General features: G+C 40.7%; 1 protein-coding gene across 1 annotated transcript; it reads left to right on the plus strand.

Annotated features, from left to right (window-relative positions):
* The first annotated feature begins 300 nt into the window (after nt 1-300).
* On the plus strand, nt 301-15,817 carry LOC134601705 (melatonin receptor type 1A-like). Its single transcript, XM_063446218.1, has 2 exons — nt 301-484; nt 15,045-15,817. Exons 1-2 carry the CDS (start codon nt 301-303, stop codon nt 15,815-15,817), a joined length of 957 nt encoding a protein of 318 aa, XP_063302288.1.
* Nucleotides 15,818-19,308: the final 3,491 nt, after the last annotated feature.

Here is a 19,308-nt window from a genome sequence, read left to right on the forward strand (position 1 = left end):
CCACCAGGATAAACTGAGTGCTTGCACTCTAGCAATGCTCTCCGAGAGGCTGCCTGCACACCTTAGCAAATCTTGGTGACTCTACCAAGAAAATTATGAATGGAATATAAATCAAGACTCCCACCTAGTATATGATGTAAGGGGAGGGGAGTCTGGCTTGTCATACAGTTGTTGTGAGTAGCACAGCAGCAATGCATGCTCCCTGACTGATGCTGTCACACAGATAGGAAAAGGAGCACTTGTCTCTTATTCTAATAAACTATCAGAGGATATGACAGAGCATGAACTGGTGTGATTGCAATGGAGGAAGGGACCACCCAGAGACATACCCTGGGGAACTTGGAGGAAGAAGAAGAAGGGGAATACCCTACCTGGGTCATCAGTACACTAACAACTGTCTTGGTTGTGACAATCAGTGGTGACATTGTTGGAAACCTTTTGGTCATCACATCTGTCTTCAGGAATAAGAGACTTTGGAAACTGGGTAAGAGGCTATATTGTAATTCAAACTAGTTTAGGGACATTTGGGTTTTTCTGTGTTAATGTTTACAAGATAGTGTTTTCAACTCTGAACTTTAATAAGGGCATTGGGCATTAACTGGTTAGTATTTTAAGTTAAGGACTAATGATGGTCTATGTCGTCATAACTATCTGGTCTTTAGAGCCTGTAATCTAGCATGGGATGTCCTACTCAGCAACAGCAGGGTTCTATTGCATTAGTAGGATATCCCATGTTGGTATAGGGTCTGTGTGGCCAAATTATCATAAAGACACCGAATGTCATTGGTCCTTCAGAAGTTAAAATATATAGAAAAATTGAAATAACATAAATTTGTTTTACAAACACATTTCAGTTTTGTAAATTCACAGCAAAACATACACCGATATTATTTTTTACTCTGTATATATTTTAAGTAATTGCATATTATAACATGAACTTGTGGATGCTGTTTTTATAAAATGAAATCTTAAACTAAAAATGAAATTGAAGGAGATGTGTAACATACAGGGTTATTCACTAAACATATGGTGACATTGAAATAACATAAATGTATTTTATGAACACATTACTGTTTTGTAAATTCATAGCAAAATATACACCAATCTTTTTTTTTTTTTTACTCTGTATATATTTAAGGTAATTACATATTATAATATAAACTTTTGGATGCTTTTTTTCTTTTTAAATAAAATTAAATCTTAGAATAAAAATGAAATTAATGTAAATGCGTAACATACAGGATTATTCACTAAACTATAAATATTAGCAAATTGAATCTGGATGACAAAATTGAGGCTAAAATAGCTTAGTTTTAAAAAATTCTTCAACGCTTATCTGTATTAGCTTCAATTTTGCCATTCAGATTTAATTCACTTAAATGCATTGTTTAGTTAATAACCCTGATTGTTTTTAGCTCTGTCATCCCTAGTGCTTCTATTCAGTAGATTGACATGATGACATGACACCAGCTGGGCTAAGCTTTCCAACTTTGAAAAATAAACTAAATGGATCATTTATTTAGTTCAGCTATTATTGATGAAGTTTTTTCATTTAGTTTTTCATTTATCCACAATGCTCACCAATTCACTACGTGATGAATAAACCTACAAAGAGTTCCTCACTATTGGAAAGGTCACCATGTTTTTAAACATTTCTGCTATTTGACGTCAAGAATTGCATCTTTACAAACATGTTTTTTTACAGAGCATGCTTTGTATATGTTCTATAATTCTGTACACAAGGTCAAATATACATTATATGTGGCTTAAATAGACAGGAATGTCTCTCATGCTATGTAGGAAGCATTTGTGCCACAGTGGGTCGATTAGCAGTCTTAGGGCTAGAGTGAAGCCATTCATCATGGCAATTAGAGCAATATAGCTTGATTTTGTCTCCAACAAAAGACACTAAAGGTCACAGCTTAAAACAGATCATAGTTACTTAAACAATTAACTTATTTCATTAATTTATTTTATGCTACACAGCAATAATAGCAACATTTCATAACCACTTCCAAAACATAAAAAGTATTCATTAATATATTTTTGATCCTGCACAATGTTAAGGCAAAAATCCTCTTTAGTTATTTTAATCAAGTCCTGTGTATATGTTGTCAAATGTTTTAGTAGTGGGGTAGAAATTCTTTTTATTGATTTGATGTAAATACATTTTGCACCATGCACGGTTTTCCAATCACATAGCAATTTAAGGAAAAGGCTTGACCTTTGTAAGCACTGCTTGTGAAAATGTCTGTTTCTTTTCTCTTTTTTTTTCCATCCATATGTCTCTGTATGTGTCTAATTAAAATAAATATGCACTTGTCGGTCCATGGGAGATATGGATTTTCTCTTCATCATATATTGGGGAATTCTTCAAGATAAGGCTTTACGGTGCTTCTGTGCCCACTCAAAGCACTATAACAACTTTGCATCACTCCATCCATTCCTAGACTGGCAAACAACTCCAGTCATTTAGGATATAAAAATTGTACACCTAGAAGCATGTCTCCTGGAGAAGAGATGTCTAAAGGAGAAAGTTTTTTATTCTTCCTTAGCTGTCTCGGAGTCATGCAACATGTGTGTGTGCTACGTGAGAGAGGGAGCCCAAGGAAGGCCCTACGCATGCATGTGTAGTGCTTTGCAGGCATTCTGTTTTACAAAATAGTTAACTGGGCTGGGTATAAACTGACAGAACCTGTGTTATGCTGCAATCAGCTTATGGAGCATTTTCACTCTTCTTATGACTGGAACTGCATATATGAAATACGTATACCATAAATCCACGCTGCACATGAGACTGGAATAATAAAAAAAGCTCCATAGCTTAAAACATAAGAGGCTCCTGATTGGTGGAATTTCTTCCTGGTCAGGCAGAAGTCCTCCCTTTTCTGACATCTGCCTGTGCAAGTGTAACGGCTTTCTGGTGAACAGGCTCAGTATTCAGAGAAAGGACAAAGCAAAGTCACTTAACAAAAAATCTCTGAAAAATAAGTCACTGTGAGTTGGGAAGTCCAGGGACAAAGCCATGCAGTACAGGGCCAGGACCATAATGCAAAAGGAAAGTCTTTTAACAGGGTAGTCCAAGTCAAAGTCACTCAGATCTGTTCGCTGGCCCATTTTTCCTATTTCCAACACATGAAATTCAAGAACTGATTGTTCACTTGCTGTCCATTATGCCTAATATTTCCCATCTCTTGACAGGTACCATTATAACAATATAATTAATATTATTTTATTTTTAATTCTTTATTTTTGTTGTGCAGGTGGTTACAGGGTTTTGACAGACACCACAACAGCGTATCTCAAGCTTTCACAATAGTCAGACAGTGGCATGTTAATTCGCACAAATTTTAGTTTTACAAGCTTAACTGAGCAGATATGTCATCAGAGTGAGATTAAATAAAATATAACAAAATAATTATGCTAGTTGCTTGATACTGCTGGGTCATCTATGCTAGTACAGGTATGGTGTGTTAACTCGTTTTGTAGAAACAAAAGCTTTAGACACATCAGAACGTACAACTGATAGTATGATTGAACAAAGCAATATAGTATAACGATTAGGCACAGATATAGCATGAATGGCAATAGTGCTGCACATGTTATAGACAATAAACATGTCTTGTGAAACACCAACCCAACGATTGGGGAAAAATAATATGCAAGATAACAGTAGAGTAGTGCCATATGCATGGCTTTTAAGGCCAGTAAACACACTAGAACCATTGCTTATACCCAAATGCTGGATCCCCCTGTGGGTTATACTAGTTAGCTCCTGTTAGGCTGATTAACGAGTGGTGACACAGCTCACTTGTCTGCCTAAGCGGTGGGTAAGTGGTTTCCCATCATGCTAGCACTAAGACGTGGGTAGCTTGAGCACATAAAACTTAACATAAAAGCAGTATCACCTTTATGATTTGACTTCGCTTGTTTAAAATGTCCACCCCATGTTGGCCCCATGTCGGCCCCATGTCAGCCGGGCGAGGATTCGTTTCGGCGCGCTGGGCGGCCCGTCTGTGTGTAGTGCCGTCTGCCACAATGGGTTTGATGATTCTGGCAATAGTTTTAGTCCCGTTGGGCGTCCGTGTGGAGGGGCGATGGTTGCTTCTTGGGGCATTTGCTGTCCAGGCTGGTGTTTGTCTTGGATGAGGGGAGAGTCCCAATATGGTTGCATTAGGCTGTTAGGCCTTCGTTTCCCGCCCCCCTGTGGGAGGCAGAGTGGCATGGTAGGGTAGTCCAAGGCCTTGCTGCCTCGCCTCATCTTTGGGTCAGAACCCTCTGGTGTTGGGGATATTGGTGTTGCTCTTCCCTGGCTCGCCGGGTCCTGCTTAGGCAGGGAAGGCTATCTGTCTGTGTGGTATCAGACGAGGAGTTGCACGTCATGCGGTCTCCGCCATCTTGGGAGCGTGTTCCCGCCGGTTTCGAGGCGCTCCGATGGGTCACAGGGTGGGGGCCGGGATCACCCCCATCTTGGTTCTGCCGTACTGCTGGTGGGCAGGATAGCTGGGCAGCGGCCGTCCACCCCACTCACCGCCCGGGCGGTCTCCATCATGCGTGACGGGGATCACCCCGCCGAGGGACTAGAACCTCGCGGCAAGCCTCTCCTCGGGACCAGGGTTGTTTATTTGTACAGGAGCACAGCTGTCAGTTGTCGGGTAAGCGTTTTGACGGTTTTTAGGGGCTAAATGGAGCAGCTTTTCAGGAGCTACTCCTCAGTGCGTCCGCTCAGCATGGCGGTCCGGCCACGCCCCCATAATTAATATTATTAACTTCACCTGGAAGTTCTGAACTGTTTGTTTTATTTTTATCTTTCGGGGAGGTGAAAGAAGGTTAGCTTTTTTTCAGGGTTGTTTGATTTAAATGAATGTAATTTCAATCATTAGATTTTTTTTAAAATAAAGTATTGATTTTAATCAGTTCCATTACAAGGTAAAGAATGTAAAATGCATTACGTTAACTATGTAAAATAACAATGGTGGTGAACCGCACCAAAACGTGCTAAAAGGGCAGAATAAATATATTATACATACATATAAATCTTGTTCAATGGTAAAAAACCTCAGAGGATTATACCACCACAAGCTGCTAATACCAGAGCTAGTCATTGCTCTGGATACTGTAAGTAGGACAATCTTCATTTTATTATTCCAATTGTGGCTTTTTTATTGTACCATTGGATTTTGTATTTTGTTTTTCCTCCTATATATGGTTGCTGAGTCTGGATATTCTACACCACCTACAGTTATACATCCAAAGACGGGGATTATACCGTCCAGGTGTGATACAGCAGAGCTCTTAGCAGCTCTGTAAAGTGTGAGTTTGCCTTTTACTCAGAACTTTTATATTAATTTGTATCTATTAATTAGATCATATTGCACTATTATCCCACTGTTTTTGTTTCCTCTAAGGTTTTTTACCATTGAACAAGATTTATATGTATGTATAATATATTTATTCTGCACTTTTAGCACTTTTTGGAGCGGTTCACCACCATTGTTATTTTACATATCACACTGCAAGCAGGTATTGGGAAATCCTGCTGGTTTACTGCTGCCCTACTATTTTTGGTTATATAGAGAGCGCCTAATCTATTCTTTATTAAGTTAACTATACTCGTATTAAGCTAACACAGCAGCAAATTAACAAACCAGGCCAATAGGTAGAATGATAGATACAAATGGAGTGGATATTCTGGATTTCATCTACTATATCTCACAACATAATGGCCAATGCCTTCTGATGCATGCAAGAGGGAACTAATTTACAGTTTAGTACATTATGTCCTTAAAGCAGTTTTCCTGGCACTATAGGTTTCTAAGGTGCCCTCCTTCCCTAGCGTCACTTCGGTCGAGATGTCCCTCGGCGCAGGGTCAGGCTCCACCCACGCTCCTCCCTTGATGATGTCAGCTGGCGGAGGAGACCTAATGCGCATGCGTGGCAATGCAGAGCGTGAGGACGTCCAGCGTCAGATACCAGACCAAAGGTCTGTTTCAATTCAGGAAGCACTCTAGTGACTGTTTGGTAACAGCCACTGTTGGCAGACTTAGTGCTGCAATGTAAGCATTGCAGTTCTCTGGAACTGTAATGTTTAACATTGCAGCACTAAGTGCAAAAGGGACACAGCACACAGACCACTTCAATGAGCTGCAGTGACCCTTTAACGAAACAGCACTTCATATGGAACTGCATGCTTATTCAGTCCTTTATAAGAAGGTACAATGTTTAGGTAGCTCTAGGATGTCCTGAAATAATGGTTGCTATGTCAAAAAGGACTAGGGCTGCTGAAGCTGAGGGGAATAGCAGTACTAAAATGGAGTCAGAAGAAACTTCTAACAATGCAAAAAGGTGGGGACAGAATGAAGAGCGCACATAACCATGGGATACAGCTCCATTGCCAGTAATGCCATTAATGTTAGGTATGCATTCTGCTTTACTGGTCACAATGTCTGCTGGTAGATTGTTTAACAAACTTTATGTCTCCTGATTTTCAGATTAACCTGCTCATCCAGGCTTGTAACGTTTTGCAAACAATACCAATTTGCCTTCCTCAAGCATACTTTTCTTAGTTCCTCATTTGTTTAGGGGAATCGTGGGCCCACCTCCTAGACCCATGCTCTCTTTTTTCTGTAAGTCGTGTGTGTGATGGTTGATTGCTGAGTGAGCCTGAGTAGCGTATAGGGGGGAAAGGGCTGAGTGTGTCTGTGTCTCTGGTATTGTGTCCATGTGTATGTGCCTGCAAGTGTGTATGTTCAATTCCGACTGAGTGTGTGAACAAGACATTTAATATGATTTGTGATTCGGAATTCCGTCTGACACACCTTAAAAAAAAAGATAAATTGTAGGAAAAATTAAGATTGATAGTTAGGGGACAGCCACTAAATCAGATCAAGTGAAAACTGACCAATAGAGGAAAAAGGATGACCAGTAACAAAAAACCCTCTATATATTTATATATTATATATTTAATAAGTATATAACATATAAACAAAACATATAATTTTCGTTACTGCTCCTCATTTTCTCTTTATTGGCTTCTCCTACTCACTTGATTGACTGTGCCCCAAATGGCAGGAAAATGTGCCTATCAGTGTACTGCAAAACATTTACTGTACATGATATTTGTAGTTTTTGTACACTTGTTCCCTATTGTGAATCCAATATACAATGTGGAAGAGGGGCATATTAAAATGCATGCTGGCTGAAAGAGCAATTACATTTTTAATATGAATCTTCCCCTCCTCTATAGGAATGAGGATTGCTATCTAAAGTATAGGCACATTGAGTGCAGTGACCAGAAGGCAATAGGGAAAAAAATTAGAAAATGTGCATGGCCTGCTACTATGTAACACAGATTTACATTTTGTACATTTACATCTGCTGCTGAGATTTGACTGTCATGCACAGTATTGTAGATTAACCCCTTATTGACCATGATGAAATTATTCTGTCGTGGTTGTCCTTCCCTAAAGGAATAATAACAGGATAACAGTGTCATGCAGTATTTTGCCAGCAGCACTGTTTCTGGAAAGTGGGATCCTCAGATATTTGATACCTGTGGTCCCCTTTCGTCAGCTGCGTCTGTGCAGCAAATATGTATCCCTGCGTTTGTTTGGAAATTGATATGTGTACCTTGGGTTGTGAATCTGTTGATGTTTCTGACTGAGTGTATATCAGTCTGTATCAGTGTGTGTGTATCAGAGTTATTAACTAAACTCTGTATTTGAGTGATTCAAGTCCAAATTGTAAAACTGAGGCTAAAAAAACTGCCAAGCTTTGTCTATAGTTGAGGTTTTTGTTCTTCTTGTTTTTATTTTTCAGATAAGCTACTTTAGACCATTTTTTGCAATTTGGTTTAAATTTGCTTTGAACATTCTATATTAACAGTTTTTGGCTTGAATTCTACCACTTAAACAGCAGTGCAGAATAGATTAATTCAGAGACTCCGAGTTGAGTACATTATTACACTTCATGAGCTAAATAAGTCAGTGCGTCCATTTTTAAGACAGAGGTTTGAATGCATGTTCAGTGAAAACCATCTTTTCGAGGTTGATGAGCAGCTGCCTATCTTAATTACTCCTGAAGCCCAGATCCTGCTTCAAGCTACAGGCATTCCTATCGGTTTAGCTGATACTCATTGCAGCATCCTATTCAGTTCAGAAGGAAGATGAAACAGGTTTACACCATTAGTTGATTCAGTTATAAAATTGGGGTAAAGTCCATTTCTAAAGCAGAAGTTGCAAATAATAGTCTTTCTGACTCAGTGTATTTATTATCCATAATAATAATGAGGGACAAATACTAGATCATTTTATAGGAAACCTAAGTTTTTTGCTCTTTTCAACTGAATAAATTGTTCATTTCTGTTCTTGTCCAAATATCACATATAATCCTGAACACACAGTGATACAGAAAAACATCAGATTAGAATTTCATTCCTTTTTTTTTTTTTAATCGATTACATCTCTGTCACAATGTGAAAGTCAGCATACAGGGTACACAGAGAGTAAGCCAGTGTTCTAATTAGCCTTCAAAGGGATAAAGATTTACTTTAGTTCAAAGGAATCTAACATCATCATCAACATTTTGTACAGTCTGTTCAACTTCCTAACACAAACTACATTACTATAGGGTCATTGCATTTTTTTACAGATGCCCATTGACACATAATTCTGTATTGTCCTTCACTAATTAAAGGAATATTAATTAAAATGATATATAGAGAAAATTGTTTATTTTTCATTCTCGGGTATCTTAGCTGTTCCTAGAACTGCACTCTTCTCGAAAGCGATCTCAGATGTCCCACCTGGAGTCTGTTAAAGCCACGAGTGCTCCTATCACAACTGAGACTACTGCCTGCTCTTTCCACGTCCTTTCTAGCCCCTCTTTCAATAATTGGTATTTGTCCCTTCTCATGTTCCTTCTTTGTGAGGTTATGGTCACTAGGTATTTCCACATACACGATCGTTCATTCCTTGTATACCACCACGAAGTCAGGTTGGATGGCAAACACTTGTTTGTCTGCCTGAATCTGAAAGCCCCAAAGGATTCGAGCCCTGCCATTTTTAACAACCCTTTGTAGTATCTCCCATCTGGACTCCAAGGCAGGTCCAGTTCAGATATTTCAGTACACAATTCCAGCAACTTGGTTGTACCTCTCAATGTGTACTGGCCCAGCTAGCACCCGGTTACTATGTGCTGGATTGTTTCAGAGGCCTCTTTGCACAGTCTGCACCTTGGGTCTTCCCTTGTGTGGTAGAACCCGCTTCTATTGATCTGGTGCTGATTGTCTGTTCCTGAACTGCTAGTGCTGTCTTTCAGTCTTGCGGTTTCCGAACACTGGTAGGATTTTATAAGGTGAGCAATCCACTATTTGCCAGTGGTACACCGCACCATGGAAAGGTTTGTTTTGCCACGTAACCTCCTCTATTTTTACATACTCTATCTGATGTTGTCTCAGGAATTCCCTTAACAGTTAATCTTTGGAAGCCTTATTTGTGGTGTACTTGTAGATGCTCTATGTTTGATCCAGGACTGTGGTCTTGACACTCACCAGACCCTGACCTCCTTCCTTCTGGCTGGTGTACAGTCTATGAGTGATGGATGTCGTGTCGAATCCTCCATTCATAGTGAGTAGTTTCAAGGTTTTGAAATCCATGGTAACTAGCTCTACTTTTGGCAAGGTTATTATTCCAGCTGGGTACCTGATGACTGGTAAGACATATATGTTGATGGCTTGGATTCTGTTCTTGCCATTGGGCTGGGACTTCAAGACCTGTCTGACACTCTTGAGATTCAGTTATGGAGCCTATTTCTGTCTGACATCCACCAGTAGGCATGGAAACTGCAAAGTGTAATCAGTGCCACTTCTCAGAAACAGCCCTGTATTCATTTGCAAGGCCATAAGGGCAGCACCTGTACCTAAAAAAAAAACTTAATTAAGAGGAATTTTAACAATGGATTTTACATGTTCACCCTCTTTAAACATACCGCAAATTCACCCCTTCCTATAATACAAATATTTTGCAGGTGGAAGAGAATATTAAGCATCTGCATGAGAAAGGATCACTGTGATGTGGGTCATTGCTCAAGTTTTAACGTCCCCCACCTTGACACGCCACTCTTCTCCGACTGTCACAATAAACTCATTAGTCATCCAATGTAATAGAATATAACAGAATCCTTATTTTTTAACACTGTGAGCTAATCACAGTTTATTCAGACTGCAGCAAATTTATAAAGTTTACATTATTGCTGGTGTTCAAGCGGCACGTTGGAAATGTTTGCAACATATTTTGCAGTGCAATACATTTTAAGTAATGTGGCAATATATATTTTGTATAATAAGACAATGACAATAGAGCTATCAGAGGTGTGTGATATGTAGATACCAGAAACAGGTTGTGCCGAAACAAATCAACAAAGTATAAAGGATAAATAAATAAAATATGAAATACAACAGACAATCAAAGATTAAACTATAGTTCCAATATTCTTGTGAGTTCTTATGTGGCTGGATTCGTCCTCATTAGGTGCATGTAAAAGAAAATGGGTAAAAATGGTTTAGTGCTTATCTATATTTTGAAATTCTTGTGATGTATAATCAGTGTGCCCATCCCCTCAATGTGCAGATTCTTTCACAAGTGTTTGCTGAGAGCATGCACTTTCTTTTACCAAGGAGGGTTCTTTCAGCAAATTGCTGCACAATCCCTCGACCCTCTTTTTCTGCCAGAGCTGGATTAAGATTGCCCAGGGGCCTAAGCAGGATGCCAGAATGGGGCCTTCGTCTAGAGCCCTGGGAAGTCATGCAGACACTGCACTCACGCAGAGGCATGCATTCAGAGATATACTCACCTTCATATATGCTCACGTTCACACAGCCACTAACTCACTCATAGAGAAACACTCTCAGATTCACCATTACAAACACATATTACAAATACAAATGCACACTACCACACACGTAGACACAATGCTCCACATGTAAACAAACAGATATACAATCCCACACAAAGATACACACTGCTGCACACATATACACAGCATGTACAAACAGATTCACACATATACACTAACTTTGACCTGAACTCTAACAGAAGCACTGATCCTAAACCCAACAGTCTCTTGACCCTACCCCTAAGAAAACTAAAATTAAATCCCTTATCTTTTTATCCGAAATTTAAAAACAACCCTAACACCAACACCAGCACCCATCCTAGCACTAACGCTAGTCCTTACATTAACCTTAAACAGAACCGACTGGGAAACAAATTCGTTCCTGGAATTTTTTTTATCACAGTGGCCCAGCTGGAAGGGTATTGGGCCAGAGGAGGTGTTGTGTCATCACAAATGACAAGCACGTTCCCCCTTAAAGTTACCATGTCAGTTCAATGCACTTCTAGGGCAGCCTATGTGAAGAGCTCTTTTGAAGAGCTCTCACATGAGAAAACAAATTGTTCTGTGCGCTTAAGCTAATTTATTGACACGTTTGCAGTGTGTTTGCTTGTGAATTGTCTCTGGTGTCTCAATAAGTTGGATTGCAGAGGACAAAAGGACCAGGGAAGAGAATCGTGCATGTGTTTGGAGGCTGCTTGTGGGATTGCATGTGTAGAGGGAGCTGATTTTGGTGTGGTGTTTCAATTTCAGTTGTGTTGTGTTTGTGGTGTAATATGTGCTGATAGGGGCTTTTGAGTGTGTGTGTGTGTGTTTGTGTATAGGTGCTGTAGTGTGTGTGTGTGTATAGAGGGCATAGTGTGTGTATAGGGAATGCAGCGAGTGTTTCCATAGGGGTTGCAGTGTATGTGTGTTTAAGTGATGTAGTATGTGTAGAGGGTTGCAGAGAGTGTGTGTTTAGGAAATGTAGTGTGTGTTTTTGCTATACAGGATCTAGTGTGTGCAAAGGGGATCCAGAGTGTGTATAGGGGATGAAGTGTATGTGTGTGTGCACAAGTGGGGGAAGTGTGTGTAAGGGATGTAGTGTGTATAGGGGATATGGTGTGTGCAAGAAGTGAAGTGTGTGTAGGGGTGTAGAGTGTGAGGGGGGCCATGTGTGTGCAGTGAGTGTGAGGGATGCAGTATGTATAGGGGTGCATTTTGTGTGTTAGGGTGTAGTGTGTGTAAAAGGTGCAGTGTGTGTGTAGGGGTGCAATGTTGGGTGGCATAGGATCTATATTGTGTGGGGAGGGTGAGATGGGAGGATTTTTTTTTTTATTTTATTAAAAATATATATTTTGCCCAGCTCTGCAGAACCAGCAGCATCAACACTAATACCCACAATGGGGGCAGAGCTCACAGACACTGCAGCACCAGCACCTCTGCCCATAACTGGAGCAGAGCTTGCAGCACCACAGACACCCCAGGGGGGGGGGCTGAGCTAGCTACCAAGCAAGACATACAAACCTTCATGCTGGAGATCCGAAAGTGGCTAGAAACAGACAACGCAGTCATAAAGGAGGAGGTAAGGGCGGTGACAGACAGGGTCCGGGCCTCCGAGGAGGACATTCTGGATATACACAAGGGCATGTCTGCAATGCACGACACCATAAGGCAAGTCCAGACCTCCCAACAGGCCCTCAGCACACAATTAACAACCATGGAAGAGCGTTATAGACGACAACACATTAAGATTCGGGGAATACCTGCTAACATCTCCCTGAAAGAATTACCACACTACCTAAGGCGGCTGCTGGCGACCATACTATCTCAGCAGCAGGCAATAAAGATAACCCTTGATGGGGCATATCGCCTCCCGAAATCTCCCAATGCACCCCCCACTGTGACATGGGACGTAGTGGTGCGCTGCTCCTCCCTACAAGACAAGGGACACATTATGTCGGCAATTCAAGACAAGACCCCCTACTCCTTCGAGAACTCCCCTCTTACGTTTTACCACGACCTCACTAGATCCACGCTCCAGTGGCGCAGATCCCTCAAACCAGTGACCAGCCACTTGAAAGACTCTGGTGTGACATACAACTGGGGCCCCCCAAGGTCCCTCATAGTGACTCACCAAGGAACTGTTCACCGGCTCTCCAATATTACAGAGGCCCCCGCTTTCTTACAAGCCCTGGGGCTGCCGGCACTACCCACAGAGGCAACTCGCATGACCCCAACCTGGGACCCAAGCCAAGTGGTTCCCTTCGTCCCACGAGACCGAAGAGAGGTTCACCCGGATACCTGACGCCAAGCAAGACCGAAAACGCCGTCGACACCACAACTGTTAAACTGTTATAATGCGTACACATGAGTACAATAGCGCTCACCACGTATATTCTAAGTTACTAAGTTGATACTTCAATTTTTAACGTTCAACACACACCACACCGTAGATATACCTCAGCCCACCAAGAGCACACCATAAGTGGAGCTCCTTCTGATCGCCCCCCCCCCCCCCCCCACGGGGGTAAATTAAACAGTAATTACAACTCTGTACCCACATTGCCTATAGCTCCCAATACCAAGAAGCCAGGGCCACTAAGGCTCAACGTTCAGGCACTACCCACCCTCGCAGGGTCAAGTCGCCTAAACCTGTCATACAACCTTAAAATGCCCAACACGACACTGTGGAGAAATGCCCGAACTGGCCAATACTATTCACACCTACACAACAATTGAACACACACCAGTAAGGAGACTCCAGGGTACAAAATAATTAATCGTGTACTTTACATCCTATAATGCCTGTAGATGATGTGACAATCTAACCTGTTACAGGACAAGACGCGTGACAATTGTGTTGCTTATACATAAACATAGCTAATCTCACTTGACTTGCCTAACAACTCGACCGTACTCTATTTCTAAGCTACAAGTGAAATACAGATTTGCCTGTTCTATTTTTTTTTTTTTTTTTTTAAATGTGCACGTTTAACTTTTACAAATGCTATTAATCCCATTACTAATATACAAGCATGCATACGTAGACTAATTACGCTCTTTTAGCCCTATGCATGTAGTCCTAGTCTGTTAAATCTCATAAATATAAAAATGTGCTGTAATACTCTGCTATGAAAATAATTGTTATTGAAAAGCCTGTACTAGCTGTCGTGGAGCTACAGGACCATTTGTGATGTTTCCTTATGCACAAGAAAAATAAAGAATTAAATATATATATATATATATATATTTTGCCAGAGAGGGGGGCTTTGGAAGCTCTGGTGGTATGGTGGTGGTGAGTGACAAGATTCCAAACTGCCTGCTCATGGGAGGAACATTCACCCTCCTGGGTCCTACTTCCCTTATTCTCCTGCAGTGAAGTGACAGCGGGCCAGTGAAGGAGATCTTTGATATCCCTACCGGTTCCAGAAGGCACACTGCATGAGACGGCAGGGGAAAGCAAAGGATCTCCCCTAGTGGCCTCAGCCAATAGCCACCACTGGGCATTTCCCCAGTTTGCCTGATGGCCGATCCAGGCCTGAGTCAAAAATAACCTTAAACTTAACACAATTATTAACACCACTCATAATGATAACATTAACCCTAACTCCATTGCTAGACCTTAACCATAAATCCAACAGCAATCTTAACCATAACACCAATACAAACCCGAACTTCAACAATAATCCTAATAGTAACCTTAACCCTAAAACCAACTAGCATTTACCCTAACACCCTGAACTAACAAACAACACTAACCCTTAATTCTAACCCTAACAGTAACAATACCCATAACACTGCACTAACCCTAATTTTAAGCTTAAAACTAACTTTAACCCCAACACTATCTGCAATACTATTCCTAACACCAACACTAAACACAACACTAACCTTAGCCACAATGCTCTCATTAACCGTACCTCTAGCCTATTCTCCCATCCAAAAGCTTCTTCCGCCTCCCATTAAAGAAGGAATGGAGAGATCGCTGATCTAAGGTACAGTGCAACCTAAATATAAATACGTAATAAAACAACCTGAAAATTAGATGCAAGTGAATAACAAAAGGTGTTTACTAGGCATTTATCTAAGTCTAATTTTATATACATTTATATAGCTGCCTAGCACATTATTGTTTGCTAATTTTAACACTCTTATTTTCTTCTTCCTTGCAGGTAATGCATTTGTGGTCAGCTTAGCAGTAGCAGACTTGCTCGTTGCCTGTTATCCTTACCCATTGGTCCTGCTGGCGATCTTCAATCAAGGCTGGAGAATGGGCCATGTACATTGCCTGATGAGTGGATTTTTCATGGGACTCAGTGTAATAAGCTCTGTTTTCAATATCACTGGCATTGCCGTCAATCGCTACTGCTATATCTGCCACAACAGTTGGTATCCCCGATTGTTCTCCAACACCAGCACGTTCTGCTATGTAGGGTTAGTTTGGATCTTGGCTCTGGCAGCCATCTTGCCAAACCTGTTTGTGGGATCTTTGCAATATGACCCTCGTGTTTTCTCCTGTACATTCTCTCAGTCTGTTAGCTCACTATACACCCTCGCTGTAGTAATCTTCCATTTCTTTTTGCCCATTGGGGTGGTGAGCTACTGTTATCTACGCATTTGGGTATTGGTTTTTAATACGCGACATAGGGTCAAACCAGACAGACATCTCCAAGCTCAAACGTGGCCTTATAATCTTCAGGGTTTTATCACAATGTTTGCAGTCTTTGTGCTTTTTGCTGTATGCTGGGGACCGCTAAATATTATTGGACTGACTGTAGCCATATACCCATCATTAGGAAATTCTATTCCACGTTGGCTCTTTCTAGTGAGCTATTTTATGGCGTACTTTAACAGCTGCCTAAATGCAGTGGTTTATGGAGCTCTAAATAAGAACTTCCGAAGAGAGTACAAGAGGATCATGATGAACATCTTCAAGTTGGGTTGAAGCATTGTAAAGCATTTAAATATGCACAATAGGCATTGCCAGTATGTCGAAAAAAAAATAAAAAATAAAAATACTTGAATACATAATGAATAAATAAATAATAATACAATTATGAGTGTTGCATATTCATTATGTAAACTATTTAGATCCAGCCATTTGAGATTCAATCCATCAATTTTCTTGGTACTGAAGCAAGGGTCTTAACAACCGCAATGCATTACATTACTCTTAATTAGTTATTCATGTTGTATACATTTTAAATACAGTGCCAGACTTGTATTCCACCACTAGGATCATTTTGTAATTGTTCATTAATGGTTTATATTGGATCTTGGAATATATGAAAATAAAGAACATTTACACATATTGCCATAATGATTTACAGATCAATAGTCAAGAATAGTCAGGGATTTGGGAGAGCTCCGAGCCTGGTATCGGGAGGGGCACTGGTAGATTATTTAGTGGTAGCAAGGTATCAAAACAGCTTTAAGAAAATGTTTGTTACACCTCTGCCATACACTTTAGTTTATTTCGTATAAGCATACTGTTTTTCTAAAACTTGCATCAGAATGTGAAAAGAAGATTCTTAACCTTAACGTTACACAGAGAAACAAAAGGAGTTACAATATTTGGCATGTAATCAGAGGCGTACCTAGGGTCTCCAGCGCCCTTGGCAAGGAACTGTTTCACCCCCCTCTTCCCCCCACCCATCATGAAAAAACTAAAACTTTATTGTTTTAGATAAAAGTTTCCCACCATGTGAGGAGACGCTAAAAAAATAGATCTAGCATTATATTTTGTTTCCTCACCCTCCCTGTCCCATAAAAAATGTAAATATAGAGGAATGGAAAGTTCCTGAGGTTTCTTAGGAACAGAGTCCTGCCAGCCACCCAAAGCCCCCTCTCTCTCTATGAAACCAGTACAAGGAGCTAGTGCACATGAAATCGCAAATCTTCTTATACAATGCTTTCCCTGGGTCCTTTTTGCCAACATTTGAAAAAAAATTTCAAGGACACTTTGCAGCACAGCTATCAATTACTACCTCGAACTTACCACACCCACTGCTGCAGAGCTCCACCCAATATATCAACACACATAATTAATCTCCGCCTACTTATAGTGCAGATTACAGGGTCTACTCAATAAAGAGAGCATTACAGGGAATTGAGATGTGAATTTCAAACTTAAGGCCAAAGTAGCCGAGTTGGAAAAATATTCCCATTTAGCTGTACTATTTCAACCTTAAGTTTAAATCCCCATCACAATTCCCTGCTATTCACTCTTTACACCCTGTTCCAAATTATTATGCAAATTCTATTTAAGTGTCACAAAGATTAAATATTTTGTTTTTCAGTTTAACTCATGGATGGCATTGTGGCTCTTCTGATCACTGAAAACAATCTCGGACACCTGTGATAATTAGATTGCCAGGTGAGCCCAATTTAAGGAAAAACTACTAAAGGAGGGTGTTCCACATTATTAAGCAGAGCACTATGGTTGGTGGACAGCCACCCTGTTCCAACAAAGCTGCGACGTCAGCAAGGCGGTGGTGGAGTCATGTTTTGGGCCGGAATCATGGAAAGAGAGCTGGTCGGCCCCTTTAGGGTCCCCAAAGGTGTAAAGATGACCTCTGCAAAGTATGTGGAGTTTCTGACTGACCACTTTCTTCCCTGGTACAGAAGGAAGAACTATACTTTCCGTAATAAAATCATCTTCATGCATGACAATGCACCATCTCATGCTGCAAAGAATACCTCTGCATCAATGGCTGCTATGGGGATAAAAGGAGAGAAAGTCATGGTGTGGCCTCCATCCTCCCCTGACCTCAATCCTATTGAGAACCTTTGGAGCATCCTCAAGCACAAGATATATGAGGGTGGGAGGCAGTTTACATCCAAACAGCAGCTCTGAGAGGCTATTCTGACATTGGTAAGCGATAGATACATTTGCAGCACAGCATGTATATCAGGCAGGTAAATGTTATCACTTTAATGTGAGCTGGGTATCAGTGGTGACACTGTCAGTACAAATATAGGAAGACAGTGTGCAGATGTGCTTGAGTCAGAGAGTTGTGTCTACACCAGGGGTCCTCAAACTACGACCCACGGGCCGAATCCGTCCCGCCAGGGTCCTGAACCCGGTCCAAGCACTCAGGGCCACCTGGTAGGCCCTATATCCTTAGGGGCCCGGTCAGTGCTGCGGCCGTGCAATAGCGCGACCGGGCCCCTTTAAAAAAATCGCAGCTGCAAAGTAGTGCTGGGAGAAAGTGGCCGTCCCTTCCTCCCAGCTCCCTCTGCGCGGGAAGGAAGAAAGACAGGCCGCGAGGATGGAAGAGCCACGCTGACTCCCATCAGCCACAGACACCCTCCTGCAAAAAAAGTAAGAAAAATTAGCTGTGTGTGTGTGTATGTATGTATGTCAGTATGTCAGTATGTATGCATGCAGGTATGTCAGTATGTATGTCTGTCTGTGTGTGGGTCAGTATGTATGTTTGTGTGTGTGTATGTATGTCAGTATGTGTTTGTATGTATGTGTTTCAGTATGTCAGTATGTATCTGTCTGTGTCTGTGTGTATGAGTATATGTATGTCAGTATGTTTTTGTGTGTGTATGTCAGTATGTCTATCTGTATGAATGCATGTCAGTATGTGTATGTATGTATGTATGTATGTCTGTCTGTATGTATGTCAGTATGTGTCTATCTGTATGTCTCTGTGTGTGTGTGTGTGTGTGTGTATGTATTTCAGTATGTATGTATGTATGTGTATTATTTTAGTATGTATGTGTGTGTTTGTATGTATGTATTTCAGTATGTATGTGTGTATGTATTTATGTCAGTATGTATCTGTCAGTGTGTGTCTGTCTGTCTGTGTGTGTCAGTGTGTCTGTCTATCTGTATGTATGTCAGTGTGTGTATGTATGGCTGTGTATATGTATTTCAGAATGCATGTATGTAAGTGTATGTATGTCAGTATGTGTTTGTATGTCTGTCTGTGTGTATGTATGTCTGTGTGTGTGTATGTGTGTCAGTATGTATGTGTTTGTATGTATGTATTTCAGTATGTTAGTATGTATGTCTGTGTGTATGTATGTATGTCAGTATGTGGTTGTATGTATGTGTTTCAGTATGTCAGTATGTATGTCTCTGTGTGTGTGTATGTATGTATGTATGTCAGTATGTATCTGTCTGTTTCTGTGTGTATGAGTGTATGTATGTTAGTATGTGTTTGTGAGTGGATGTCAGTATGTGTCTATCTGTATGTATGCATGTCAGTATGTGTATGTATGTATGTTTTTGCATGTATGTCAGTATGTGTCTATCTGTATGTCTGTGTGTATGTATGTATGTATGTATGTATGTGAATGTATTTAGTATGTATGTGTGTGTGTGTGTATCAGTGTGTTTTTATGTATGTATTTTAGTATGAATGTCTGTGTGTGTATGTATTTATGTCAGTAGGTATCTGTCTGTGTATGTGTGTAGGTATGTCA

The sequence above is a fragment of the Pelobates fuscus genome, chromosome 3 (genome assembly GCF_036172605.1).
Source record: "Pelobates fuscus isolate aPelFus1 chromosome 3, aPelFus1.pri, whole genome shotgun sequence".
NCBI lineage: Eukaryota > Metazoa > Chordata > Amphibia > Anura > Pelobatidae > Pelobates > Pelobates fuscus.